Source organism: Anomalospiza imberbis, chromosome 3, assembly GCF_031753505.1.
Source record: "Anomalospiza imberbis isolate Cuckoo-Finch-1a 21T00152 chromosome 3, ASM3175350v1, whole genome shotgun sequence".
NCBI classification, from domain to species: Eukaryota; Metazoa; Chordata; class Aves; order Passeriformes; family Viduidae; genus Anomalospiza; species Anomalospiza imberbis.
This window is the reverse complement of record NC_089683.1, coordinates 19087566-19113162: the sequence shown is the minus strand read 5'-3', so window position 1 is coordinate 19113162 and position 25597 is coordinate 19087566. Positions and strand designations below refer to the sequence as shown.

General features: G+C 37.5%; 1 protein-coding gene and 1 long non-coding RNA gene across 20 annotated transcripts in view; one reads left to right on the top strand and one right to left on the bottom strand.

The window, feature by feature from the left end:
• MYT1L (myelin transcription factor 1 like) overlaps window positions 1-25597 on the bottom strand; it is a 316920-nt gene that overhangs the window by 30131 nt on the left and 261192 nt on the right. For 18 of the 19 annotated variants that reach the window (XM_068183536.1, XM_068183538.1, XM_068183539.1 and 15 more), the window contains one exon: window positions 3735-3797. In XM_068183536.1, coding sequence (XP_068039637.1) covers window positions 3735-3797 — 63 coding nt within the window. Of the gene's footprint in view, window positions 1-3734; window positions 3798-21623; window positions 21727-25597 lie in introns of all 19 variants that reach the window. The other variant, XR_010997011.1, reaches the window with a different exon arrangement.
• On the top strand, window positions 949-14538 carry LOC137470346 (uncharacterized). Its single transcript, XR_010997012.1, has 3 exons — window positions 949-2543; window positions 5609-5671; window positions 13160-14538. It is a non-coding gene; the product is annotated as an uncharacterized lncRNA (long non-coding RNA).

Below are 25597 nucleotides of genomic sequence, written 5' to 3'. Positions count from 1 at the left end.
GCATGAGGGAAGGTACTTGAGTGTTGTGTGGTAGGTCCTGTCTTTGCAAAGAAGAGACAGAAAGAGTGGTAACAAAATTTTCAGTTATTTTATCTTGTCAAAAACAGTGAGGACTGAGGGGAAGAAGCACAGAAAAAGGTGATGCAATCACAGACAGAATTCTGTGTTAGAAAATGAAGAATAGACAAAACCAGGGTTTACATGCTGCAAAGTCATAAATTAAAAAGAAAGTAATTGAAAGTCATTAAAGAAAGAGAGGAATGGTGGCACAGCATATTGGACATACTACATTATCTAGAAACTTTTAGTGAGATCTCATGGCTATATCTGTAGTGTTAAATAGAAAGGACCTAGAAGTGTTGCTTTGACCCAAGACAAGAAAGTTCACATTTGTACAGCTAAGCTCTCTACCTCTGTAAAGCAGGACAGCTACACCCATATTGTTTGTAATGAATGATCTGGACCCACACTGAGTCCCAAACCATATTAGAATTGTCTGTGAGACCTTTAGTGGCCCAGGGTCAGTGGCATACCAGGGGCCATGTCAGCATTAGTGGAATAGGCACCTGCACTCTGATACGTGGACCTGTGCACTCATCCCATTTCATTTTCCATTCTAAATGCAACCGACCATTCTCCTTTTCAAAGCAAACTGCTGTTTATTCCAGCTTGCTTAGCGGACACCAAAGTACCACAGTTCTTTGTGTACAAACTAAATCTGAGAAAGCCTGTGCCAATTAACAATGGTTTTCTTCAGAAATAATAATGTTGTCTGTAAGAAAGTAGTAGGAGGAAGAGAGTCTGGAGGATTCAGAATAAGAGAAAGCTGGCTCTGGGGCAAAGGAACTGTTTAGGAACAGGCTGGTTCGCTGCCTGACACACAACCTGGTCTGCAGAAAGTGAAGGGTAGTGGACGGGAGTTAAAGATATTCCTCCTTTATAATTTGCATCTGAAAACTAAACAGTTAATAGGAATTCCTCAGAAAGCAGTACTATTTTTAGTAGGTATACAGATGGGTATGCTTGTAGATTATATTTTCATAACAAAATCTGAACAAAGAATTTCTGCCTTGACTAATGATTTAAAGCTTTTTACAAATTAAGTAAATTTAATTATCACCTACTCACTGGTATTTTGGTGCATCATCTCTCTCTAAAATAACTTTCTATTCTATTTCTATTTATTAGAAAATTCTAAGACCTTTCAGGTCCTCTAAACAGACATTTCCAGCAGACAGTTTCTGAGGCTGTGATTATCTCACTTTTCTTCTGACAGTGGATCCATCAAGAAAACATATGTCAAGCCTTTGCTTTAATTTTTCATTTCTGTAACAACCAAAGCTATTACAAGGTAAGCATATTACTTCATTTTTCTATTACTTTAATTTCTTATATATGAAGACAAAAGACAAACAGGGAAATTCAAGAGCAGTGCACAGTGCTATAACTTCTTGCATAAATTGAAGGGCTGTGCCAAACTGCAGAGTTAAAGCAGAGTTAAATCTGCCTCACGTATGCTTGCTGTTGAGCACCCATTTTAAATACCAATGATAACCTCAGCAGCCATTTAGGAGACAAGTCTGTCATTCCTTTCCTTCTGAAACTGAGAGGGTTGGAACTGATGGTGTCAAATACAAACAAAAATGCTAACTCAGATGCAAGCAGAGCTAAATGCTAATTTTCAATCTGGGAATTAGAAAGCCCAACTGACAACATGCTGTGGGGTCTTCCATGCTTAACAGCTCCAGATTTAGGCTACTGGTTTGCTGCCCTTTGAAAGCATTCATTTTGCCAGCCTTCCCACCTCAGAAATGGCCTTGACAGATATCATGATCTGAACAGGGTAAGGCTGGCTCTGTGTAAATGTGACAGGTCTCCTGAGGACATCTGTGGATTTAAGCAAAGAAAGTGTTACTTCACTGACTACATGTCAGTGCTTCTGTGCCTGAAGGCAGCTGAAGAATGGGGTTGCCAGAGGCCTTTTTGGAAGAGAAATTAAGGAGTTATGTAGCAAATATAGACATGGTGGCATTTCAAAAGGCTGCATGTGTTAAATCCCAATGGACTGAGCAAATTCCAGATATGTTTGTTCTGTAGAACATGTTTTTTATATCTTTATATGTACTTGGTTATGCTGCACAATCAAATAAAAACTTACAGTCATCTGCAAAAATACAAGAATGTAAGAATTTCCAGACAAAAGTAGGTAACACCATTCAGCTCATAGTCCAGTCCTTTAGTGGACAGGAGACAATGTACAAGGAAAAGGTTTAAAGAATGAATCAACATTCAGTGATTCCCCCTACCAACCTTTACAGCTTTTAGGTTTCTTGTTAGTAACACTTATTCTTCTGCATCTTCACTCTCCCACCTGCTTCTGGTTAAATAGATGATCAAACACATAAATAGCTTCCCTGAAGTTGGGGTAGAGTTATAACAAGCATAATGCTGGTACAATGGTACCTGATAAATTTACATATAGTTAAATGTAGTTCTAAATTTGACCTTAAATTCCTCTGAAAGCGTGATCAAATCTGCATCATGTAAGTGCTTTTAAAATACTTTTATCTTCTCCCTTATAAAGTTATTTGTTCTTTTGATGTTTAACCCTGCATTAAAGAAATTGACATTTTGATCTTTCATTTTCACAGCACGTAAAATACGGCATGCTCCCTATCTCCTATTATGTTTATGTTTTGACTTTGAACTCTTTGCTGCTTTTAGTAGGAAAACATTTAAACTGGGAACTTGTGTATTGACTAGTTATAGCCAATTGTAAAACTACAGGGACTTGGTGAAGAAAGCAAATATCCAGATTCAACAGTACTAGTCTGTGTGGGAGTAAAGAGTCTTTACTAACAGAAGAGAGGTAGACTTTATTCACTATTATTCTTTCATTAGACAGTGGATAGATGTTTACAAAATATGGCACAGCTCTCCTCTACTGATTTAGTTCTCAAATAACCACAGGGGAATTGCTAATTGCACAGCATTTATACCATTACCTCTACAGTGTAATTGATCAATATCCTAATTAGTGGATGAGAAGCATTCTTTGACCCTTGGTGAAGTTATAGTTAAGGCAGCTTTCATCCATAAATTTCTTTTTCCATTCTTCTGGCTTGATGTAGTACAAAGTGTTGCAATTTAAGAACAAGCCAAACTTTTTTCTGAAATGTACTAACAAGACTGGTGCATATTAGATGAAAGAGGTACTTTTCCCCTCTGATAAAAGCTGATAATGCTTCATCTGGGAGAGGTGGTAAAGAACAGAATCCAATTTTGCATTTCAAGGAATATGGAGTGAGTCTGGAAGAGACTGACACAAATATTCAGGAAATACAATTTGTGGGAAAAAGACGCAGGAGTAGGATTTCAGTCCAAACTGTGAAGAGCTAAGTTGTTCTGAATGTAAAGCAACAGAAACATGAATATTGAATTGCTTCCTCAGGCTGCTAGAGAAGGCAGAGAAACTGAATTTATTTTGTATAAAGATTTTGCTAGATATTAGCAAAAATATTCCTACCTATTTGGGTAGGAATATTTCATCCTGAAAATATTCATCCTGAAGCTGAGAAATGTTATTCATTAGTGGTTAATGTGAATTAGACCAAAGTATGTCTGTGCGGCACTCAATCCTACTTCAGTATTCAGAGAGTGAAGTTAGGTCAGTCCAGGCACCTTCTAGCCCTGCAGTTATTTGATTTAAATAACAAAACCTTGTCTTTACATACCTTCGATGAGAAGCATAATTTCCAGTTATATGTCCAGAGCCATCACACCCAGGAGTGGGACACCTACAATAACAATGGAAGAGACACCCAGCAGTTACTGACAAGAAAGATATAACTGCCCATTTAAAAATATTAATTAGCTCATCCTTGTTTCCTCAGGTGCCAGCCTTTGGGACCCCTACCCTTTGCTAAACCTGAGCTTAATTCTACACCAGGCACAAACATAGTTGTTCATTCATAAAATGTTTTTGTTTGCTACTCCTCAGTTGCCCACTCCAATGCTTCCTGTATATCTCAAGTACTGGCAGATTAGTGGAGATTTCCCAGCAATCCAACATCCCTACACCACCAGGAATGAGTAGGGTTGACAGCAAATGGACTATCCCCATGGTGTATGCTTAGGTAGTGGCTAACATTGCAGTGAGTAATTTTCTTTTGCACTGGAGCTATTGCTCTAATCCCACTGCACAGTATCATGAGGTCGCACCATGAAGAGACCCCTTCACTTCTCCATGAAGCAAAGGAAATGCCTAAGACAGGGAAGTAATGCTGGCCTCTTGCAGAGAGATGGTAACCCACCCAAACAGTGCTAAACATCAAGCTACAGCACCAGACAGAAATGGTACAGCCCTCAGTGGAATTTCTAATAGTTGAACGACATTAGAGCCATCAAAGAAAATGGATGGATTTTTCTACATTGCAAAGATGATTGCGATCATCACAGAAAAAGCTACATTATAATGCTAAGTAAAATCATTAGCTGGTATTTGAACTGCTATACTAAATCACAGAAAAGACAAAGAATTAATTTATATGCATTTTACTGAACAGACAAATGCTACAGGAATTCCAAAAAGTCACTTTTCTTGAGCCTGAGTTTTGAATTTTAGCATGCTATTTAAAGCTTCATTTGGAGAAAGCATTCAAATTCAAAAAAGCTTGCTCTCAAATTCAGATGTTGCATTCTAAAACTTCAGATTTCCATAACATTGAATTTTTCCACTATTTGAATCAGAAGTTCATGCAGAGTTTGGCTTTCACCCTTCAGTTAACATGTGCTTTCCTCAAAGTTGGTCCATACTGGTAAACTTTTGTTTCTCAAGGTTTCTACAGATACTTGAACATTTTTTAAAATCAGTAATTAGGCAATCCAGAGGTCAGTGCTATGGAGTTGTCATGTTCCGTTGAGCTGAATTTCAGCTGCTTTAAGCTAGTAAGCATACCTACTTCTGAGGAGCTCAGCAGGGACAAACTTCAAACATGATTATTGCTACCTTGAAAGACATAAATTAAACTGGAATATATTCCATGAAGTTCCCATATAATCTTCATCAGGACCAGTTCAATTATTCTGTAGAAAACATCAAAATATGGTAGCAGTTCTCAGATGTGAGCTGGTAACATTTACGGGGTTCCCTACAACACTGAAGTTTCTCTTCTCCATCCCAAACAGGCTGTGCACTTTGGACGAGAAATCTAAACATGTTTAGTGATAATTCTCCTTCTCTCTTGCTTTGTCTTTGCACAGGACCAAATATGGTCCTGTGGTCTTGCATGAAGGGTGTATTAACATGGCTCTTAAAGACCAACACACAGGCTGACATCACACATCAATCTTTCTGCTTATAGAAAGATAAAGTCCATAATTTCTGCATAGATCCTTCTGATACAAATTAGGTAAAACTACAATCCTTGATAAAGAAGTCATAATTCAGTCTGTGTGCCTCTTACCCTTTATTCTTTGTTGTGGCTGCACATGGCTAGAATAAACTTTGGTTATTTCTTTAAAAATAAGTGGTAAGGTCATCTAATAGGAATGGTCTTATTTAAATACTCTCTATCTATATATATATGTTCTCATTATTTATTTTTAGACAAATGTTTTGAGATCTACAGAGAGCCAACTCTTGCTTCATGTGTTTTGGTTTTTTTTTCATGTTAGATAGCTTCAGTGGTCTCCAATGCCTATTTCCATCAAGACTAGCTGCATCACTGAAGCCTGACTAAAGCCTCTAAGATGCTGAATCATGAGATATGAGGATAAGAATTAATTAAAGGAATTGACTACATTTTGGCTCTACATGTTCATGGCATTTAAATCAAAAAAGAAGAACCCAGAGCCATGGGACTCTGCAGTCTGGGGTACTACAAGGATTTCTTCTTTATGAGCCCATGATTTGAAGCCATCGTCTTCCTCTTCAGACTTTCTTTCCTTTTGAGGATAAGCAATTAGCAAAAGTGAACAATTTTTTTTTCTTATCTTTCCCAAGATTGTTGTTACAGGCAACATGATTAATAGTGTCTTTATAGAAAGGATTTATAAGAAGCACCAGTATATCCCATCCATCAGTCTTAAAATAAGACCACTGTGTAGCAGCCAGAGGCCCTGCAAGGCCTCCCTGGTGGTCAGTTGCCTAAGATAAGAATGCCTAGTCATGATGACTGGACAAAGTAGCTCCTCTTCTGCCTTGGACCCTCCTTATCTCTCTGTAAGACCATAAGTCATATTTACCTCCACCTTTACTATTGGACTGTTTCCCAAAACCCACATCCCCTATATAAACCCCTGCCTCTGCCCAGTTTGGCAGAAGAGCTGTCACTGGAACCCTTCTCAGGAGCTGCCAATAAAGACACCGCTGTGAAACCTCACACAGCCTTCTCCTCTCTCATCCCTGTGTCTGTGAGGCACTTAGCAAGCAAAGAGATGAAATCACTAAAGGGCTGAATTCACCAAAGAGCTGATCTCACTTAAGATCTGAGCTGCTTGGTCAGGTTGCCTGTGGCTGGGAGCCTGCCTGGGACACCTGGACAGGTTGTGCTTAGCGGGACATCGCTATCCGGGACACCTACGGCAGCCGGGGTCAGTCAGACCTCGAGAGCCCAGACTGTAAGATCACTGCACCTCAACCATTTGGACAGTCTCACACAATTTAAGAACTAGCTTATTTCTGTCATTAAAAAAAAAATAAGAACAGAAGCTAAAGAAATCATCCTGCTGTAAATTGAATTGTGTATTTTCAGAAAAGGCTTTTCTCAGTTCTTATCAGTTTAAAAATGTACTTTTGATTAAACCAGATGAGATCTTTATGTTGGCAAGGATTTCAGAGCAACCTTTCAAATTTTGATTTTGACACTGTAATATTTGTTTTCAAATCTCATAAATTTATATTTAACTTAATGTAACAGATGAAATGAGAGTTTAGTGCAGTTGGTAAGAACATTTTAAAACTCTGGAACATTTATACTTCTGCTGTTTCCATTCTATGGGAAATGCTCTTAACAGTGTGACACATAGGATGCAGACATGCAGCAGTCTGTTACCACTATGAAGCTATTACAATGTTTACTTGCTATCCTAAACAGATTAGATAAGGAGACAATCCCAAATTCTTGTGCTATTGGAACTGGGAGTTTGTATTTTCCAATCTGAGCATATGCAGGACTTGCATATACCTTACTTTGCTATCATTTACTATCTATACATATATTACTTAATCATACCTATAAACAACAATGCCAGAAAAATGTATGCACTGCTTGTAAGAGGCAGCTGATGTGAAACTCTTTGAAAATGACTATCAGAGTATGTGACAAAAGAGAGCTGCAGTTTTCCTTGCTTACTTGAAGTAAATCTGATTTGGCAGGATCAGGAACTTATTTGTAGAATTTACATAATAGCTTATTGTAGTGCAGGAAATACTTTAGTTCTGTAATGAGGGAGGTGATAAAAGGAACAGACTCTGTGAAGAGTGAAGCTCAGGACATAGAATACTAACACTTGACTACAAATTCAGGGCATCCAGTAAAAGAAAGGGCTTGTCAGGAAAGGGGAATGCAGTTAGCAGTGCCTTGATGTCTCATTCATTTCACAGATCATCCCATAGAAGCATTTTTGGGAAAATAAGCAGAAGCAGGAAGTAGGGCAGGCAACAGAACAGCAACAGCTGTGGCAGCTGGATTCAGTGTTTGGCTTAGATTCAACAGCAGGAGAAAAAATGGTGAGAGGTAAATTGAGAAGAATGCACTTAAGCCCTGCTACTGATTCTTCACTGTGGAAAGACTGAAGGTGTGCAGCAATTAAAACAAACTTGTGGCAGCCTGAAGAACTCAGGGAGGTTCCTGGGACTGGGGAGGAAATGGATGCAATGCCCAAAAGAGCTCTGGGAGGGTTTTTCCCAAATGCCAGTGGTTAAAAGTCTTGTTGAAATCTCAGCTCACAAGACCTCCCAGCTCTCACCAGCATAGGGCACTACAAATAAGACCCATAATCAAGCCTATAGTCATAGGGTTTTATCTAGTTCTACAGGAGCAAGATAAGCTTGCATGGAGTGTACATACTTAGATTTACAGCTTTACTAGCATAAGAGTAAATAGGATTTTACACAAAGTGCTAAGACAAAACTGCAATAGTTTTCTCCTTATTACTGTGTATGACTTTGATTAACTTACTTTTTCAATTATTTTAAAACATAAATTAGATCCAAAGCACAGAGATAAAACAAAGACATAAAAAACTACTTCAACATTTTTATTTTTGTGCTGAGGGTATCAGCGCCCATGGAAAAGAATCAAACCATCCATTTCTCTCACGCTGGCCAATTGCAATGAATTCCTGCGAAATAACTTTCATGACCCACCCATCCTTAGTAAAGTGATGGATCAGCACAACAGAATGATGTTACCTTTACTGTTTAGTTGACAACACTTAGTACCTACTATGTTGCGCATCCAATCTTCCCTTGTGAACACAAGCGCCAATAATACAGTCTATCAGAGAGAATATCCTGTAAATCACTAATTAACTATTTAAAGCAGATGTAGCTAGCAAAAGAAAAGTCACATTGAATTGAACAGCAGAATAAATCAGGAAAATGTGCAAGAATTCGGAATGGCCCTCCATAATGTTCCACACTGCAAAAGAACTGGGATTAATAGAAAATTATATCTTTCCCATGGTTTTATTTTGACCATGCTGTCAATCCCTATAGTAGAGGTGTGATTTTCTATTGAAGATTCAGAAAGGCTAGAAAAATATAATTGTTTGCTGTGGGATTTTTTTCATAGCAGAATGTAGAATTTTTTATTGTCTGGTTGTTTCCATCTATTTGAGATTCTGTTTTGTTTCACTAAATCACCAGGAATGGAATTCATAGGTTGGAAGGCTGGAAGACAGACACAATAATACTCGCATTTCTCTTTTTTGCCTGAAGATCTGAGAGTATTTTAAAAATGTTACTGGATAAAATCTCACAATGCTGCTATAGAAAAGGGAAGGATTTGGCAGAGGAAAATTGGACAATAAAGAGTTTAAATGACTTTACACAGAAGTGGAAAATATGCTAGAAGTATAGATTCTTATTCAGGGTGCTCTGTTTGCAGCTAAAAAGTTGTATGTCTTCTGAAACTACATATAAATCCATAACAAATTACTGTGGTTTGGTATTTTTTTTTTAGTGAGGTAGTCCCAAAACAAAAGGTTATGAAAGTAAAATTATAAAGAAATTGTGTTTGCAGTTCCCTGAATTGAATATGTAAGAGAAGAGGAAAAAAAGGAGTGGGCAAGAAAGGGAAGGGATGAAAAGAAGCTCTGTCAAATTAAAAACTGGATTTTCTGTGTAGTAGGTTTATTGAGTGTCTAATTCTTTATGAATTTGAGGGCTTGTCAAAACCTACAGGTTTGCAGCTCTTGACAAACAAGTCCTCTTTTTCAACTAGCTAAGAGGCCAAAAGAGAGAGCAAACTTTTCTCCAGTTCCTTCCTATGCCAGTCACCACTAACCTGCAGGGAGTACTCCAGAGTGAGAAACAAGATCATGAGAAGAGCTGTGTGGTCCTCAGTACAGACTTTTGGCCCCAGGTGTGCCAGTCAGAGTCAGTGTTGTGGCTATTGTTACAAAAACACCTCTTTAGCTGGAACCGGACAGATAGCAGCGACTCATTTTGTCTTTACTCTTCTGAGTAGTCAGAGCAATGCCTCCAGCCATTACTGTTCTAGCCAGCTCTGTGAAAGCAATCTGGATATATAAATTGTAAAAATCTTATTTTCAGTCCCAGGTATTTTGGTAGATTGTCAAGTTCTAATTAAGTGTGTGAAGTGGGAATGCTGCTGATTCTTTTCCTCATGTCGACACAGAAAAGTTGTTATCTGTTCTAATTCCAGTAGTAACACAGATATTTTCCATTTTAATCCTGTTGTCATTTACTTTCTTTTTTTTTACCATAGCATTTGATTTTTGAACTCAGGTGATCACACTTTCTTTTGATGTCTAGACAAAACCCTTCTACCTGCACTATCTATCTATGAATTTGCAAAGAAAAACAGTTTTGTTAGGATGGATTTATTTTCCCTTAATTTTCCTCAGAGAGGTGTTAAATCTACATACTTCTCTCTATTTCACTCCTTCCCTTTTCTTTCCTGGTGCCCTTCACCCTGTTTTCAATCTGCTATCCTCTCCCTGCAGTGAAGCAAGAATCTCCATTTGCTTTTGCTCCATAGTTTGCTTTCCATCCATATTCCTCTCCAGCACTTCTGTGCTGCATTCTACTCCCTGATTTTCAAAATAATTTTCTTCTTGTCTCTGCTTGCCTCTTTAACATTTTCTCTCCCTCCCTTTTGCTTCTTTATTTCTCTGTTCCCTTTGGCTAATGCCTTCAATCTCTGTTCCTCCCTAACCCTTCTTCCTTTCATGATCTCTAACAACCTTAAAGTTGATGTTTCTTTCTTCTTTTCTCCTTCCTCTTTGTTTTTTTTTCCCATTATCTTTTCTTTCATCACCCTTGTTGTCCTCCTGCTCTTTTCTCCCAGCTGATTTTATCATTCCTGCTGTCTGCATTGCTTGTGGTCCTCTCACATTGCTGAAATGACTGGGTACACATTCTGCCCTTGTGTCAGAGGAGAAGATGCTGTGTGTAAAACCTTAATACAGAATTTATCGGCTGTCAAGACTCAATGAGTCATTTTTAGTATCTTGCCCTCTTTTATTTTTACTGAAGTCCTTGTGAGCTTTATCACTGGCTTCAAAAGGAGCAGAACCAGGCTAACACTGGGCACTTCTGGAAATTGCATTCAGAGCTTATTTGAGCTCATTTGAATTGGTTCAAGAGGCAACATAAACTCTATGGGACAGTCATGCAGATAACAAATATTTCAGAAGATTTTACATCTTTGGTTTCATGTTCAAGGCTAAACTTATGTTCCAATCCTCACAAATGTACCTATAATGACTGTGCAAAGTCAGACCTCTATAAATATCAAAGTTTCATAAAGATGCATTGTAATCCAAAAAAAAAAAGAAGTTAAATTTAAATTCATATGTTAATTATTTCCTTCTATTTGTTCTAGCCAGGAGGAGTATTTAAGCACAGGAATTTAGTTTTAGCAAAAGTGCTAAATATCACTTTTCACATGTAAAATACTGTTAGCATTTCTCATTTAGCAGAATGCTACTGATATAACAGGTCTCACTGGAGGTAACTGGGAAATTTAAATGCTAAACCCACAGCAGATATAAAGGAAGAGAATGTCAGGAAATGACAAGAGCCAGAAAAACCAAAAACTTGTGTGGAAGGGCAAATGGGTGAATTAAACAAAAAAAAAATTTTTCATCTTGTCAGGGTTTTTTCTGGTGTTGGATCCAATGCAGTTCCAGTGGGAGTGGGCAGGAGAGAAGGGAGATCCAGGTAAGGAGCCCTCCTGGTGGGGCATTACTGAGCCCTCTCAGAAGACATTGGGAGAAGTACAGATTGAGATTGGAAAGAAGTGTAGAATGGAAAGATTTATTGTTGCCACTTTCACCATACAGTGTTTCTATCCATGAAGGAACAATGCCAGGCCTATGGAGCTAGTCCAGGCATGAGACTAAAATAATTTTGCCTCAGAGGCTTCATGGAGTAACTTCAGTCTCTTTTATCTCTGCAGAGAGATTGCTCTGTGTCTTTGTCTTTGCCTCTAGAAATCCTCAGCAACTGAATGGTTCTGAACTGGGGCGTGCTGACTGCGTACTCCTCTCCTCAGGTACAATTTAGTTAATTCCTTGTTTTTCTGCATATACTTTTTTTTTCTGTCCATAGCTACTGCTATTATCTGTATTGCATTCCTGCATTTTTTAAACAATGTGGGGGTGAGAAAAAACATATGTTTTTTAATTACACTGAAATCCATTTTCCAATAAGCAGCCTAAAATGCATCATGCTGGCACATAAAATATTGCTATGCACTCCAATGCACAGATACGCACAATGAGTTTAAATTAATTATATTGCTTTAGAAAAAGTATTTCTGTGCCTTTCATTACCACCTCTGCATGCTGCCTCTTTTGCTACCAGTCAGGACTTCCCAGCTTCCCAGCAGCAAGTGCCATGACGTGCTGCCCACTGTTCCCGCATCAGCGCATAGCCCCTTAACATGCCAGTTGCCAAAGGCAGGGTATGTGCCTAATGTGAAATAGCTTCTGTGCACTACCCAGGGGGTGCTCTGTGCTCAGAAGCTGCCAGGGGGAAGCTGTGAATCAGTTCTCCCCCTGGGCACTTTGCCCACGCTTTCTCTCCTGCCAGCATCGCCTGCCTTGGAGGCAGCACCGGGCAGCTGCAGATCCCCTCCCTGCAGCAGAGAGCACTTCCTGGCACCAGGGATGAATCAGTTCCAACATATGCAAATTCAAATGTTCATTTCCAATCAGCTCAGCCTTTGGAAGAAAAGCTTCATTTGTATATGAAGGAATAAAATAAAATGAAGGAAGCACAGAGAAAAAAATGCAGGAGAAGATAGCCTTAAGAGAACATGCCCTACAACTAGGAACAAAGCCATGCAGATTCTCTTGTCTCCTAATAGCATTGCTGCAAGCCTGTGCTCAAAAAAAACACCCCAAAAAACACGAATCAAAAACCCACGTGGGCTTTTCTCAGTAAATTTATGTGGACACATTTGTCTCTGAAGAAGAATGTCCTATTCCTGGTAGGTCTATTAATATGGGAACCACTAAGCCTCTCGAGAATATCTGCCATTCAGTCACTGTACAGAAAGATAGGTCCAGGTTTGCAGAATAGCCAGTGACATGATTTCTATAGCTCCCTGCATGTGACAATGGATCCAAGTGAAGTACTTGAAGACAGTAACACAGGTATAGCATTTGGTATTCTTCACCTTAAATGGTGTCTTCAAAAGCTTGTATAACCAGCCTTAACTTTTCTGTTTATGATGAAATTCAGAGTTTTAGCTCAAAATTAAATTAAAATTAGGCTGAATGTTGAGTACCTTGAAAATTCACTCTTTAAACTAGGTAATTTTTGCCTGATAAGAAATGTCAGTAACCTGCTGGTTACCTTCAACACCTTAAAATTATAAATAGAGTAATTCTTTAATTTTCATCTCTATGCTGCTGACTCTCCCATGCTCTGCTCTTTTGTGCTTTGTATATCTTGTCCTAGGTGAAGCAATTAACAAAGAGTCTAATGGGCACTGCAGTATGACCTTGAAGCTGTCACTTCCTGTGAGTTTCCTAGAGGTTTGGAATGACTTCAGAATTTATGAATCTGGAATATTCAAAAAGGTCAACATCACAGCAAGGGATGCTGAGACAAGCTATCAGATTAGGACTGCTACAAGCAGAGGAAAAAAAGATTACCGGATTTCATGTGGCCTTAACAATCCACTGAAGCTGTTGGTAGGAGATTGGGCATAAGCCAACGTTACCCATTCTTTAGCTATTCTATTTATCTGTTTCTTGTTCAACACGTGCATGCACAAACAACAAAGAGAAGGATTCTACGAGATTACAAGAAAGGAGAGAGCTGGATCAAATGTATGGGGAAAAAATGCTGAGTGGGAAGGATGGAAAGAAAAAGAGTATGGAGAAAGTCCAATTTATATGTCCTTCTTCAAAATGGTCTATCTAAGTACGAAAGACCAAGCTAACAAAATACTTCTAGACCTATATAATAAAGCAAGAAGCAAGAGTTCTGCCTTTAATGTGAGTTCTCTCAGCCTAGCATTATGGCAAAGCCACAAATCAATAGTACTGTAAACATCTGTGAGTTCTCTGGGAAATATATCCTGGACGGCATGAGGGCTAAGATGTCTGCAAAAAAAACCCAAGTCCATTAAAATAATCCAAGTGACAAAAAATTTAAGGGGCTGGGATTTTCTTCACTATTAACAGCTTTTTTCTTACACTCCTGTTTCAAAAGAGCAATTAAAAAGATGATTTTCAGTGCACATTCAGAAAGATAAAGTAAAAATAATAGTTTGGTGTAAAATGTTTAGGTGACTAATTGCATCTTAAGGTTGAGAGTTGTTTTTCTCCACGTGCAGCCAGTGCATTGTGCTCATTAGTACTTGAGAAGTGCTATTGTAGCATGAAGTTCCTTACACTGGATGGACTTTTACATGTTTTCTGCATGTCTGTGTTTCTCTCTGGAAACATCTATCATCCAGTGACAGGATGGTAACACTTGGATAAAGGGAGCAAACTCAAGAGTTTCGCTTTCCCAGACAGATAAAGCAGAGATAATACTTTCTATTTTGAACTGAAGCATCTACAGCAAGAGAGCAAAATACTCCAGTTTTCATTTCATGAAAATAAGCAGCTTTTCCCCTCTAGGCCTAAAAACATTTGTCAGAAGCCTCAGTCAAGAAATATGAAAATACTAAGTGTGAATTATATCAGACTGTGAGAGGCAGTCTAGTCTAGTAAGAAGGCTAATGAACAGTGCAGCTAAGGGAAATCCAGTTTTGTTACTGATTTTCTGTGTGACTTTATACTGATTCTTGAAACCCTCTCGGACTTGCTCTAATTTTTCATGTGGCTGACTTAAGACTCATGCTCCACATTGAGTGCTAACTTACCTCAGACATGCAGTAAGCATATTTAATTCATACTGAAGGGAAAAATCCCTAGTGAGTGTCTAGTTATGAACCTGTCTGCACGGAGGACAGTTGGGCATTACCACAGTTATGCCATCCCTACAAGTATTCCACCCTACTGCCTTGAGCTAGACTCCACTGGTAGACTGGGCAGACAAACCAGATGTAATGAACTAACACCTAGGAGGGTACAATTTTCTTCCCAGCACTCTCAGAACCACAAACACTAAGGTACAGGCTTGCACTACTACAAGACATTGCCAGATGGTTTTGGGCCTGAAGGACTTGATATCCAAGACTGAGGAAGTTAGCTTGCACATTCTTATAAAAAGTCTAAGGGAATTTTGCTGCTGTCTACGAATACCTAACTGGTTGGTGTGGTGAAAGCATAACAGAAGTTTTCTCAGAGCTGCACAGCTGAAGGACAGCAAATAAAGGGATAAAATTCAGCATGGGAAAGCCAATTTATTATAAATGAAAAAAAAAAGCAACCAAGCATTAGTCTGGTCAAACACTGGAATAGTTGTGGGAACTGTAACCTTGGCAAAACTCACAACTTGACTGGACAAGATCCTACTATTCCAAATGGAATCCAACCTATTCCAAATGGACTTGTTCTAAGCAGGAGCTTAGATTAGCTAACATTTGGATACCCCTGGCTACATGATTTTATAATTCTGTAATGCATCTTAAAAGCTGTCAGAGAGAATACTGTTTGGCCTCCTATTGGCAGTACAGATGCAGCCCTTAGTTAGAGACTCTGTTCCAGAAATATCACACACTATCATTTTCTCCTTGATTCCAGTCCTTTCTGCATAGTTCAAATTTCAACCATCAGCAAATTTATCATATAGTTTTATATATTCAAAATATTTGTGTATTTCTTTGTATGTGCTCTTCTCAACAACTGAAAGTGATGATTTTGAAGTCCAGCTCGCAGAGTTAATGAATGCTCAGAAATTGTCAGTGAGGTAGATGAAGTGGATCACAACAAACATCCTGATCAGTGAGAGAGACTGTGTACCCAAGATAATACTCTCAGCTTCTACTCTGGGCATCCATCTGCCTCTGCTTCAGAGTTTCCTGTTCCCCCTGAAAGGATGCTCCAGCTGTCTGGGTAGCAGTAAAAGAAACAACAGAGCTTTTAGTTCAGTATTCTGTAACCTGAAATTGGTGTCATTTCACCCTAACCTGTCAGAGTGGATGAGGCAGTACTTGGTGAGACACATTATGAGAACAAAGGAGATATCCCTTCAGTGAGGGCAGGAAACTCTGATAAGACTGTTAGAACTGTTTCAAGCTAAACTCTTAATTTTTCTTTTGGAAACTGAGACTGTATTGAACAGCACTTAAGTAATAATTCCAGCTCCATATGAATGTTCCAAGGTATCATTAAATAGAACACTTGAGAATAAACTGTGCTTTACACTGTCATGGGATATGCTCTCATGTCTTTTCTTACTTTGGCCCTCCTTACTTCTCAAAGTTAACAAAGGCAGAAAGTCCATGCTCCGTACAATTCCCACTTCTGCAACTCCCATAGGACAAGGCAGTGCAAGTTTGGTTTATACTGTAAACATCTCACGAAAGAGCCACATCAGGTTTGCAGTCTGAGAGCTGCAGGAGTAGTTTCCCAAGCAGCTGCACAGCACAGAGAGGTTGGAGGTTCCAGCCAGGAACAAAGGGCTGTGCAGGACAATGGCCCCATGTGTGTGCATGCAGCGCTGGGGCTCTGTTGTACCTCAGGGCTCACAGTTCCCATGCACTGCAGAGGTAGAGAAGCAGCTCTCAGTGAGACATTAACTTTGCCTTACATGACTTTTACTAGAAGGTTTCCTTCTGATTTTTTCAAAGCAATAAACTTATTTTCCAAAACCACTTCCTGTTTTAGCTTCTTATAGTCAAATAACCCTGAGCATGTATTTACTGCTCCTTACTAATTGATTTCTAATTGACTTGGTTAGTGTTGATACAGACCTTGTCTGAACTTTGATGAATACTTTTCTTTTTCTGGCTGGTGAGGAAGAACCATAACTTTCTATTATCAGAGTGGGTGTTTACATCTTCTAGTCAAACTCTGACAAAATATCTTTTAAGAAATCACTATCCTTGCAACTATTCCTGCTAAATAAAAGCCCCTGGCCAAGGACTTGGAAGAATATTACATGGGGCAGAAGCCTAGCTGCAACACAAATTCTCTGTTTCAGTTAGCTCTGAGGTTGAGATCCTCAGCTACACATGACACAGAAGAAGGTCTTCATTAACCTTCTTGTATGAAATAGAGATAGGCATAATTCCACTCAGTACGCATTCAGACACAGGAAAACCACTAATTTCAAGATGAATACAGGATTACAGGAAGGTTGGCTGTGGAATAAGTTACCCAGCAAACTACATCTTACAGAAATGTCTCCCATAGATTGCCATTTCCCAGTACTTATGGTTGTCAAATGTATCCCTTGCACAGAATGTAACCCATTGGCAGTATCTTTAAAAACAGCCAATTCCCCCTTTTCATAGTGAGAGAAGTTTGTAAGAAAAATCACCCCTTGGATACGTATCTTATTCATTACATTTACTTTACCTTTGAATGGAAGTATCTTCATTGACATGAACAGATAAAAAGAAGTTTTTCTTAGCCTTTAAGACAATCCCACTTCCTTTTGAATTTTAAGATGGAATAAAAAATATTTTTGAGAATGTTCTTGATTATGTAAGACCTTATATGAAGATATAAACACGTCTGGTCTGTGGTACATTAACATTCACAAGAATTTTGCAAAAATTTGAGATATGTGGTCCTGATGTGTTTACGTACTACAATTTGTGAATCAGCAGCATTTACTCTGGCTTCAGTAGAGTTAAAACAAAAATTTGTAAAAATGAAATTAAAATCAGTTAAATTGTTTTTAAACATAATATTCTGGATAATAGTTTTGCATACAAAATTTGCAGAAAATTTTGCATTGAATATCGATAAATTTTGATTTACAGAGGTTTATTGTATCAAATAGAATTCCAGCAAAAATTAAGAACTTCCTTACCAATACCTGAATAATTAAACTTTAAAAATACTCTTTTCTTTATAAACAAATAGTGATAGGACTCTGTCTATGACAGCATCAACCTGAAACTGGTTTTGTCAAGTGGAAGAAGTGCAAACTCTATGGGGAATTTGGCCTTGTAATATTGTTCTCATTCCATGAAAAACATGCTACTTGGGGAAAGCTTTTCAAAGTTACAGAATATAATCTTGGATCTGAAGCCTGCTAAAGACAGTTGGAGGTGTTCTATTGACACAGTTGCCCAGGGATGCTGTGGATGCCCCGTCCCTGGAGGTATATAAGGCCAGGTTGGACGGTGTTGAGTAACCTGGTCTAGTGGAAGGTACCCCTGCCCATGGCAGAGGGGTTGGAAATGGATGATTTTTAAAGTCCGTTCCAACCTAAGCCTTTCTGTGTTTCTATGATTCTGCCACTTAAAAATATTTCAGATTAGGTCTCAGTAAAAAATTGGAACAATTAAAGGACTTTTTCTGTGACTGGGAATGTTTAGGAACAAACCTTAATTGGTTTAAAAAAGTAAAGAAAAAATTCTTAATAATTTAATTCTTTCAGATTCTTCACACTCAAGTCACAAAAGTTGTATTTGGTGTTATTCAAAAGCAAGGCCATTGCCCCTCCTTCAAGATACCTATACTTATAGAAAATACTTACGCTTTCCTGACAGATGTTGCTTGATTAGTGCATCAGAGGAAAACAAACCACCACCTACAATGGTTCCTGGAGAAGCCTTGAGGAGAAACCCATAAGCTATCATTTTTAAAAATTATTCAGTTATTTTCATATAATTTTTAATGATTCCCCTGAAGTTTTTTTCTCTAATTTTTTATAACTCTTATTCATGGGGAACAAAACCATTTTTCTCTGCAGTGTCCAGCATATCTCTGCAGTGTCTAGCATAACCACATTTACAGCTTTTAAATTAAAACTTATTTGTGAAATGTGCAGCAGTTACTGAATTCACTCTCCATTAAGTAATAACTCTGTGATTTAAAAGAAAAAATACAAATATTTTAAAGAAATAATTAAGATTTTTTTTATTCTTTACCAGTTGTCTGACATCACGTCTGATTCATTACTGAAATAGGGATTCCAATCATAGAGTCAAAAATGAAAGTTTTTTACCTATTAAACTCTGAATTCAGCATTCAATAGATTGCATTTAAAGCAGGGTCATTTTATTTCTTTCAGCTATCATCAGTTTCTACAAGGAAACAAAAAACCTCTAAGCTCATAGTTTTACTGGTAAAAGCAGTAAGTTGTGATTTTGTAGTTCTTCTTTAGAATACTTTTGATGTGCACCGTGTATTCAAGAAAAGTGCCAGACTGGCCTAGAAAAAATAGTTTTCTACCTGTAAAAAAGAAAATATAGTCTGTGACTTGGTTTTCTTATAAACTGCATCTGTATGTTTTGACACTTTTCCTATTTAATATAGAAGAAAAATACTTGGGTATGTAATCTCTTCTGAATAAAGTATAGTTCTTTTAAATGATCATTTGCTTTCATAATAATGTTCCCATTAATTTGCAGTCTGAAAATTTGGAAACTAGGTTCTGTTCATCTCGGTGTACTGTTAACTCTGTAGCCTGAAGAAGGCATTTTAAATATCACTCTGACTGACTACTTTACAGCTCATTATTTGAATGAAACTATGTCAATCTTATAACTCTGGAAACTAAATAGTAAATATAATTTATTCAGATTAATTTTTTGAAGGATCTGTCTTTTTTCATTTGTTTTCCACAGTCAAAAAAATAATACCTAATGATAGTAATGTACTTATACTTTAGTCCTCTGCCTCCTTATTACAGAAAACATGTAGTGCTGAAGCTGAGTACAGTGCAAGCACAGTCAAGCATACAAAAATAATCAATGATGGCCAATGGTAAAGTATTCCTCAAAGTTTAAGGTTGTTTCATACAACTGAGGCCATGCTGAAAGAGCACAGTGTTGTTATCTGTGGAAGGAGAGAAATCAACAGACTTTGAAGCAGTGGAAATTCTGTGTGTGTTAGGGTAGGAGAGCAGTTTTTACATGCAGATGAGCAAATGTAAATTCCACTTACTGGGAATACAAAAATATTGTAAAAGAAGGTTATGATGAGGTGTTTATGAGGGATATGGGATATTTTAGAGATATAAAACATTGATATAGATACTACAGTGCTGCAAAAAATGCGTGCCACATAAAGTCCCAATAGCACTGAGATAAAAGTAAAGGGATGATTTTAACTGCATGGCAAAATCAGATGTTACTGTGCAGATACAGACATCACATAATTAAGTTAGCAACTGGCCATTTTAAGAAACCAAATAATGCAAGGAATTCTGTAACTTCAAAGAATTTAAGGCAATATTCAAAAAATAAGGCAATCAAACATGAATGCTAACCCAAGAGAGTAGCTGAGGGCATCTGCCCAGATCATCACTGTTGTATCTTAGCGTAACTCTTCCAAAGGCAGCAGAGCTATGCTAATTTACACCAACTGAGGATCTGGACAATCATGTTTAGGATTTCAAGTGACAAAATTACTTTTATTTTGGGGTATATATTAAAGGGTTTTGGCAAGTCTGACCAAACACAGAAAGTGCAAAACACTGCATTTTAACTCCCCTTTTAGCAACTGTATAGTTTATGCAACTTCCCACGGGGATTGCCTCAGCACTTGGGATATACCACAGCATCATGTTGCAGATCTTTGCAGATCTGGATGGAATGAGCAATTGGTTATGATCTGTTGACTTGAAGCAAAAATGATCAACACCACAATGGGAGTCTGCACAATTACCAAATTGTGCCAAAGAAAAGACCCTTGAATTGATTACAAGCAAATGCCAGGCTGAATGAGATTAATTATGTAGGACAAGTTCAATGACAAAGAAGTATGACAGAACTCAAAGAAGACAGAGGCAACTGTACAAATGGAAAAACTCCAAGACAAGAAGGCCTTAGAGAGATTCATTGGGCATATTAACACAGCTAAACAAATTCATTTATAATTAATCACAATTAAGTGCTCCTCTCAGAACAGTTGCTTAGAAACTGCACAGTATGGCACTAAAATGACTGACAAGAGAAAAGTTTCAAAAATTAAAATAAACCATCAAACAAACATTCACACTGAAATATTTGGTGATTAGTGAAGATCTGGGAACTAAAGAATGTATCTTCAAAACTGCCTAAGTTGTTATTGCAGACACCAAATTCCAATTTCAAAGTCAGGCATATAGAAGTTGCAGGGATGTGGATGCCCACCACTTATATTACTTCTAAAAACGAAGACTCTTTAAGTCATACAGGTTGCTTTGAAAAAATTACTCTAATTCAGTGACTGTTCATCTGAATTGAGACTATTTTGGTAATAACTGACTGGCAAATGGTTTTAAATACTGATTCAAATCCAAACTGTAAAAAAAATACAAGCTACTGTTATCTTTTGTTTTGAATAATTAAGTACATAAAGAAACAGGCCATGAACTGTTTGGCTGTTGTAGATACCACTATGCAAAGGAAGCCTCTCATTTCAGAGCATTTCATAGTATTGACAACTTACTAAGGCCCTGATTCTGCAAGGTGCTTCATGCAAACAATTTCGTGCCTGCATGGAACATTTCACAGCATCAGAGATACTGATATGCAGATGGCTTTTAAGGAGCTTTTTAGTACATGCTTTTAAGACTACCTCTGAGTAATGAAAACAATGATGAAGGGTCTTATGTAAACAAAACTCAAGTGTTTTCCATTTCAGAGACAAAAGTTGACAAACTTAAGTGGGAAAAATGGAATGACTCAACCTTACCAGAGTCTGAATGAGTTATTCTAACAGAGAAAAAGCCCAGCCACTTCCATATGTGAAACTTATTGCGACTACAGAGATGAGGTTGCTGCAGATGATGGGTTTCTATACAAAAGGACATTATCATAACACCACACAACATGAGGTTGGAAATGCTAGGTATAACCTACAGTGCCCATTTGAGTATTGAGAAGTGCAGGAACAGAGCCCAAGGTGTTCTGTTCTGGCCAGGCATGCATGCTGCCATCAAAGATAAGGTATCCAAGTGGAAATCTGCAATAAATACAGGAAACAAAAATGCAAAAAAAACCCACTGAAACCACATAAGATTCCTAATTTCACTTGGCCCAAGGATTGTTGAGCAAAATGGGAAAGATTATTCCTTATAGGTGAACTAATAATTGGGGATCTATGTTCCTTGGTTTTGTTTTTAATAATTTAAATTAGACTAGCACACTGACTTGCAATTTAAGAACACATCAAAAACTACAGTTTGTTCATTTTTTTTACCACAACATTGCAGATAAATTAATAAAACACTATCATTTACAAATGGCTCACTCAAGCACTTTTTAGCATTTCTCCAAATACAGCACATCCGGTCCTTGTAATCACATTTCCTATACAAAAGTTAGCTAAAGCATCAAGGAATTTCAAAAAGTGTCTGCAGATTCAAAGGATACATACTTAGCATCATAGGAGTATTTCAACTTAACACGAGATTACTCACTAGGCTCAAAAACCTTAGTATTCAAGAAAAACTGTAATGACAATTTCTATTAAGCTTCCATGTGGAAAAAAAAGACATAAACATCAGGAGTAAAAAGGTGATAATAGGAATGGAAATTATTATTTCTCTTGCAACAAAGAGTAATTTTCTAAGATAAAACTGAGTGAAAACTATATAATAGGTCTCAGTCTTGCTGTATTCTTTGAGGAGGACAGATGTAATCTCAGTGAGAAAAGGGAAGGGGAAGGTGGGAAATGGAAGGCAAGGCAAGGGATAACACTTCTTTGCAAATGAAACATCAAATGCACATCCAGGAAGATCAGAAACACCTCAAGTGGAAAACACAGGATGTAGGTGGGGAATTTACTCCATCAGGTTACCAGAATTCTGCAGGAATAACTATTTTGAGTACATTAAGTGACTGTATATTGGGAGAGCTATCATGATTTAAAATAGTACAGGCACTGGTCAATGTCCAAGAATAATGTGGTTGCCTATCTAAAGAGGGAAATGTTCCTGTGGTGTTTTACTAATATATTTGATAATTTTTGTCTCTGCATTTAAAATTTATATTTGAAAAGGCCTGTTTTTTACAGGATGACTACAGCAAGGAGGAAAATACTACTCTTTTCCAGTATTTTATTTTTTATATTCATCAGAATAAAGACAACAGAAGTTTCTCCATTTCTGGGAGGATGCCTCTTCTTCCCAGTTCTTGCTGAGCAAATTGTAGTAAAATCACATCAGTAGAAATAAATAATAGATAATATATTAATATAGAAGTTTCCCTAGAAGTATGCGGTAAGGTTATCCTTTCATGAAAACACTACTGCACGGAGTTGTTTTTCAAGAAGAATCATGGCTAACAGGGAGAGCTTCAGAGAAATTCACTTTTCTATGTGAACACTGCCAGGGTGACACCTCTGGGAACAGGGAGATGTGTGAAAGGAAGTTAAGAGTAAGAGTAGAAGATCACCAAGTATATGGAAATCACTGTGGCAGAATGACATGGAAAAGAGACGGAGGCACAGAAATTCCAACTCTTACTTTATTGTGGAGAACTTGCAAAAATAGACTGAGCTCGTCACTTTGAGTTAAGAAGAGACGTGGGAAACAAAAGCTCTCAGGTTTCACTGTAGTGAGGGAAAGGAGGCTGCACTCCTCTCTCCATAGAAAATACCAAAAGACATCCACCACAGAAAACAAGAAAATCCACACAGATGCTTTGGGACTGAAAGACTGGGGAAACTACAACAGTTTTCAGGAAGTATCCAAACTTGAAGGCACCTGGTTAAACTGCAAATCTTCCTGAGGATCAGATTCTTCAGGATAAGCTATAATGGGATTTTCTGGCAGAAAATTGACCCAAGACAACAAGGGTAGATGTTGAGGATGGGATATTTAGCTCCACAGCAGACCAAGTTAACACTTAAGGTATATACATATATGTGCATGTGTAAATATATATATATATATATATGTATGTATATGTGTGTGTGTGTGTGTGTGTGTGTGTGTGTAGATGTATATGTATATATATATATATATCCATGGCCTTTGAAAAACTGTGATTATCTTTACATCAAAGTAGCACTAACTAGAAATAAGTTTGTCACTTTCTGGGAGTCTCTGGTACCTGGGTTCCCAGGTTCCCATATTGACAGGACACCAAGTAGAAATTCTCACAGTCAGTTGTGTTTTAGTTGGGATTGATTTACTGATTAACAAAATGTGTCCTTTTAAAACAACAATAATTAACTTTAGCTTTGGGTTTTTTTTTTTTTTTACTTATTTTGAATAGGATTTAAAGTGCTTCAAAATGCTGGTTTTAACAGTATTTATAATTCCACAATGCTATTACAGTTTAGAAGCAATTGTAACTGTTAGAAAATCCTGCTATGATAAGGAATAAATAAAGAAAACTGATAAGAAAAGGCCCCTTGGTAAGATCACACTGAATTTAATTTATGAGTACTTTAATACTGGTAGCTGTCACTGGGTGGGTTGTTAACTGCTTTCCCATCATAGTTAATTTTACTTATCAATATAGTGCTCCTAGGTCCTTTAAAAATTAGTTGCTTTTCACAAGTACTATAACCAAAATATTAATACTGGAAAAGTTTGGTTCCTTGCCATATATTGATTTCTTCAGACAGCTTTAAAGCTGTCAACCCCCTTTTTTTTTTTTTTTTTTTTTTTTTTTTTAGCATAAGTAACAGAGAATTAAAGCAGAAGATATTATTCTGTTATTTGGAGAACACTGACCAGGCTGTAAATGCCTTAGTTGGCTGACAAGCTATGTACAAAGGCTCTCACTTTCCTATTTGAGCTTTGGGTGAAAATAAATGAAAAATTGTGCAATCTGTATGGTAAACCCGAGCAAGAACCCTTACAGATGAGAAGCATGGGTGGTAAGGAATAATTATGCTGACTGACCCGGGAACAATTTAACTGAAAGTTGCAACATTATTATTCTGAGAGCCAGGAAATGTGAGTAATGGAATCTTGGAGCCACAATTTCCAAATGGCAATACAATAAGCATGACTGTTAAGCAAAATAAACATTTCTCTAACCTTGTACGATTCTTGTATTATTTTGATTGTGAATATTATATGAATTATATTATTAATGAATATTATTTGAAATGTCTGCTATTTTGTATTTTAGTTGGGATAAAAAAAAAATAGCACGTTAGCAAAATTCTAGGCAGGAAGCTACATTTTACATTATTTGTATGTGTTGTAAAATACACACAAAGAGATCATGTATCAGTAAAATGTGATATGAAGGCTTTACCAGAACATGTGTAATATTTGATACGCGGTAAAGCCATAAAAGCATTAAATCCTTCAAGGTTATGCAGTCCAGAAATATGATTCCTATGCTGCACTATCAGTTTTTCTACTACAATATCAATTGTTCTCTGTACCCTATACATTAAACAAGTATTTGCCAAGAATTTTACAAAGGTTGATATCTTTATGGAAGAATGGAAAAATAACATTGAAAACCTGAACAAGAAATAAAAGATGAAGAAGAGATGAGAACCGTACCGATTGGTAGGGAAAGGACAAAAGGGATCTCAGCTTGTGTTACAGGTAAAAAATGTGCATACATTTCCCTCTACAGGCTGGGGCAAGAGCCAAGGTTACTGATTCTCACTATTCTTCTGCTGTCAGCAAATATGTGTGAAACATCCCAGCAATGTTCCCCATTTCCTCCTGGTGCCAGTCCATGCAGATCACTAAAGTTTCTACTGCTGTTGCTATGACAGCAGCCCAGAGCAGACACAAATATGTCCCATGGTGGCTGGTGGCCTGACAGACGGCCAGTAGTATCCCATATTATGGAATTTCTGCTTCTTTTCAGCTTCTGCTTCCTCATTTTAGAAACAAGGGAATTATACTCCCAGA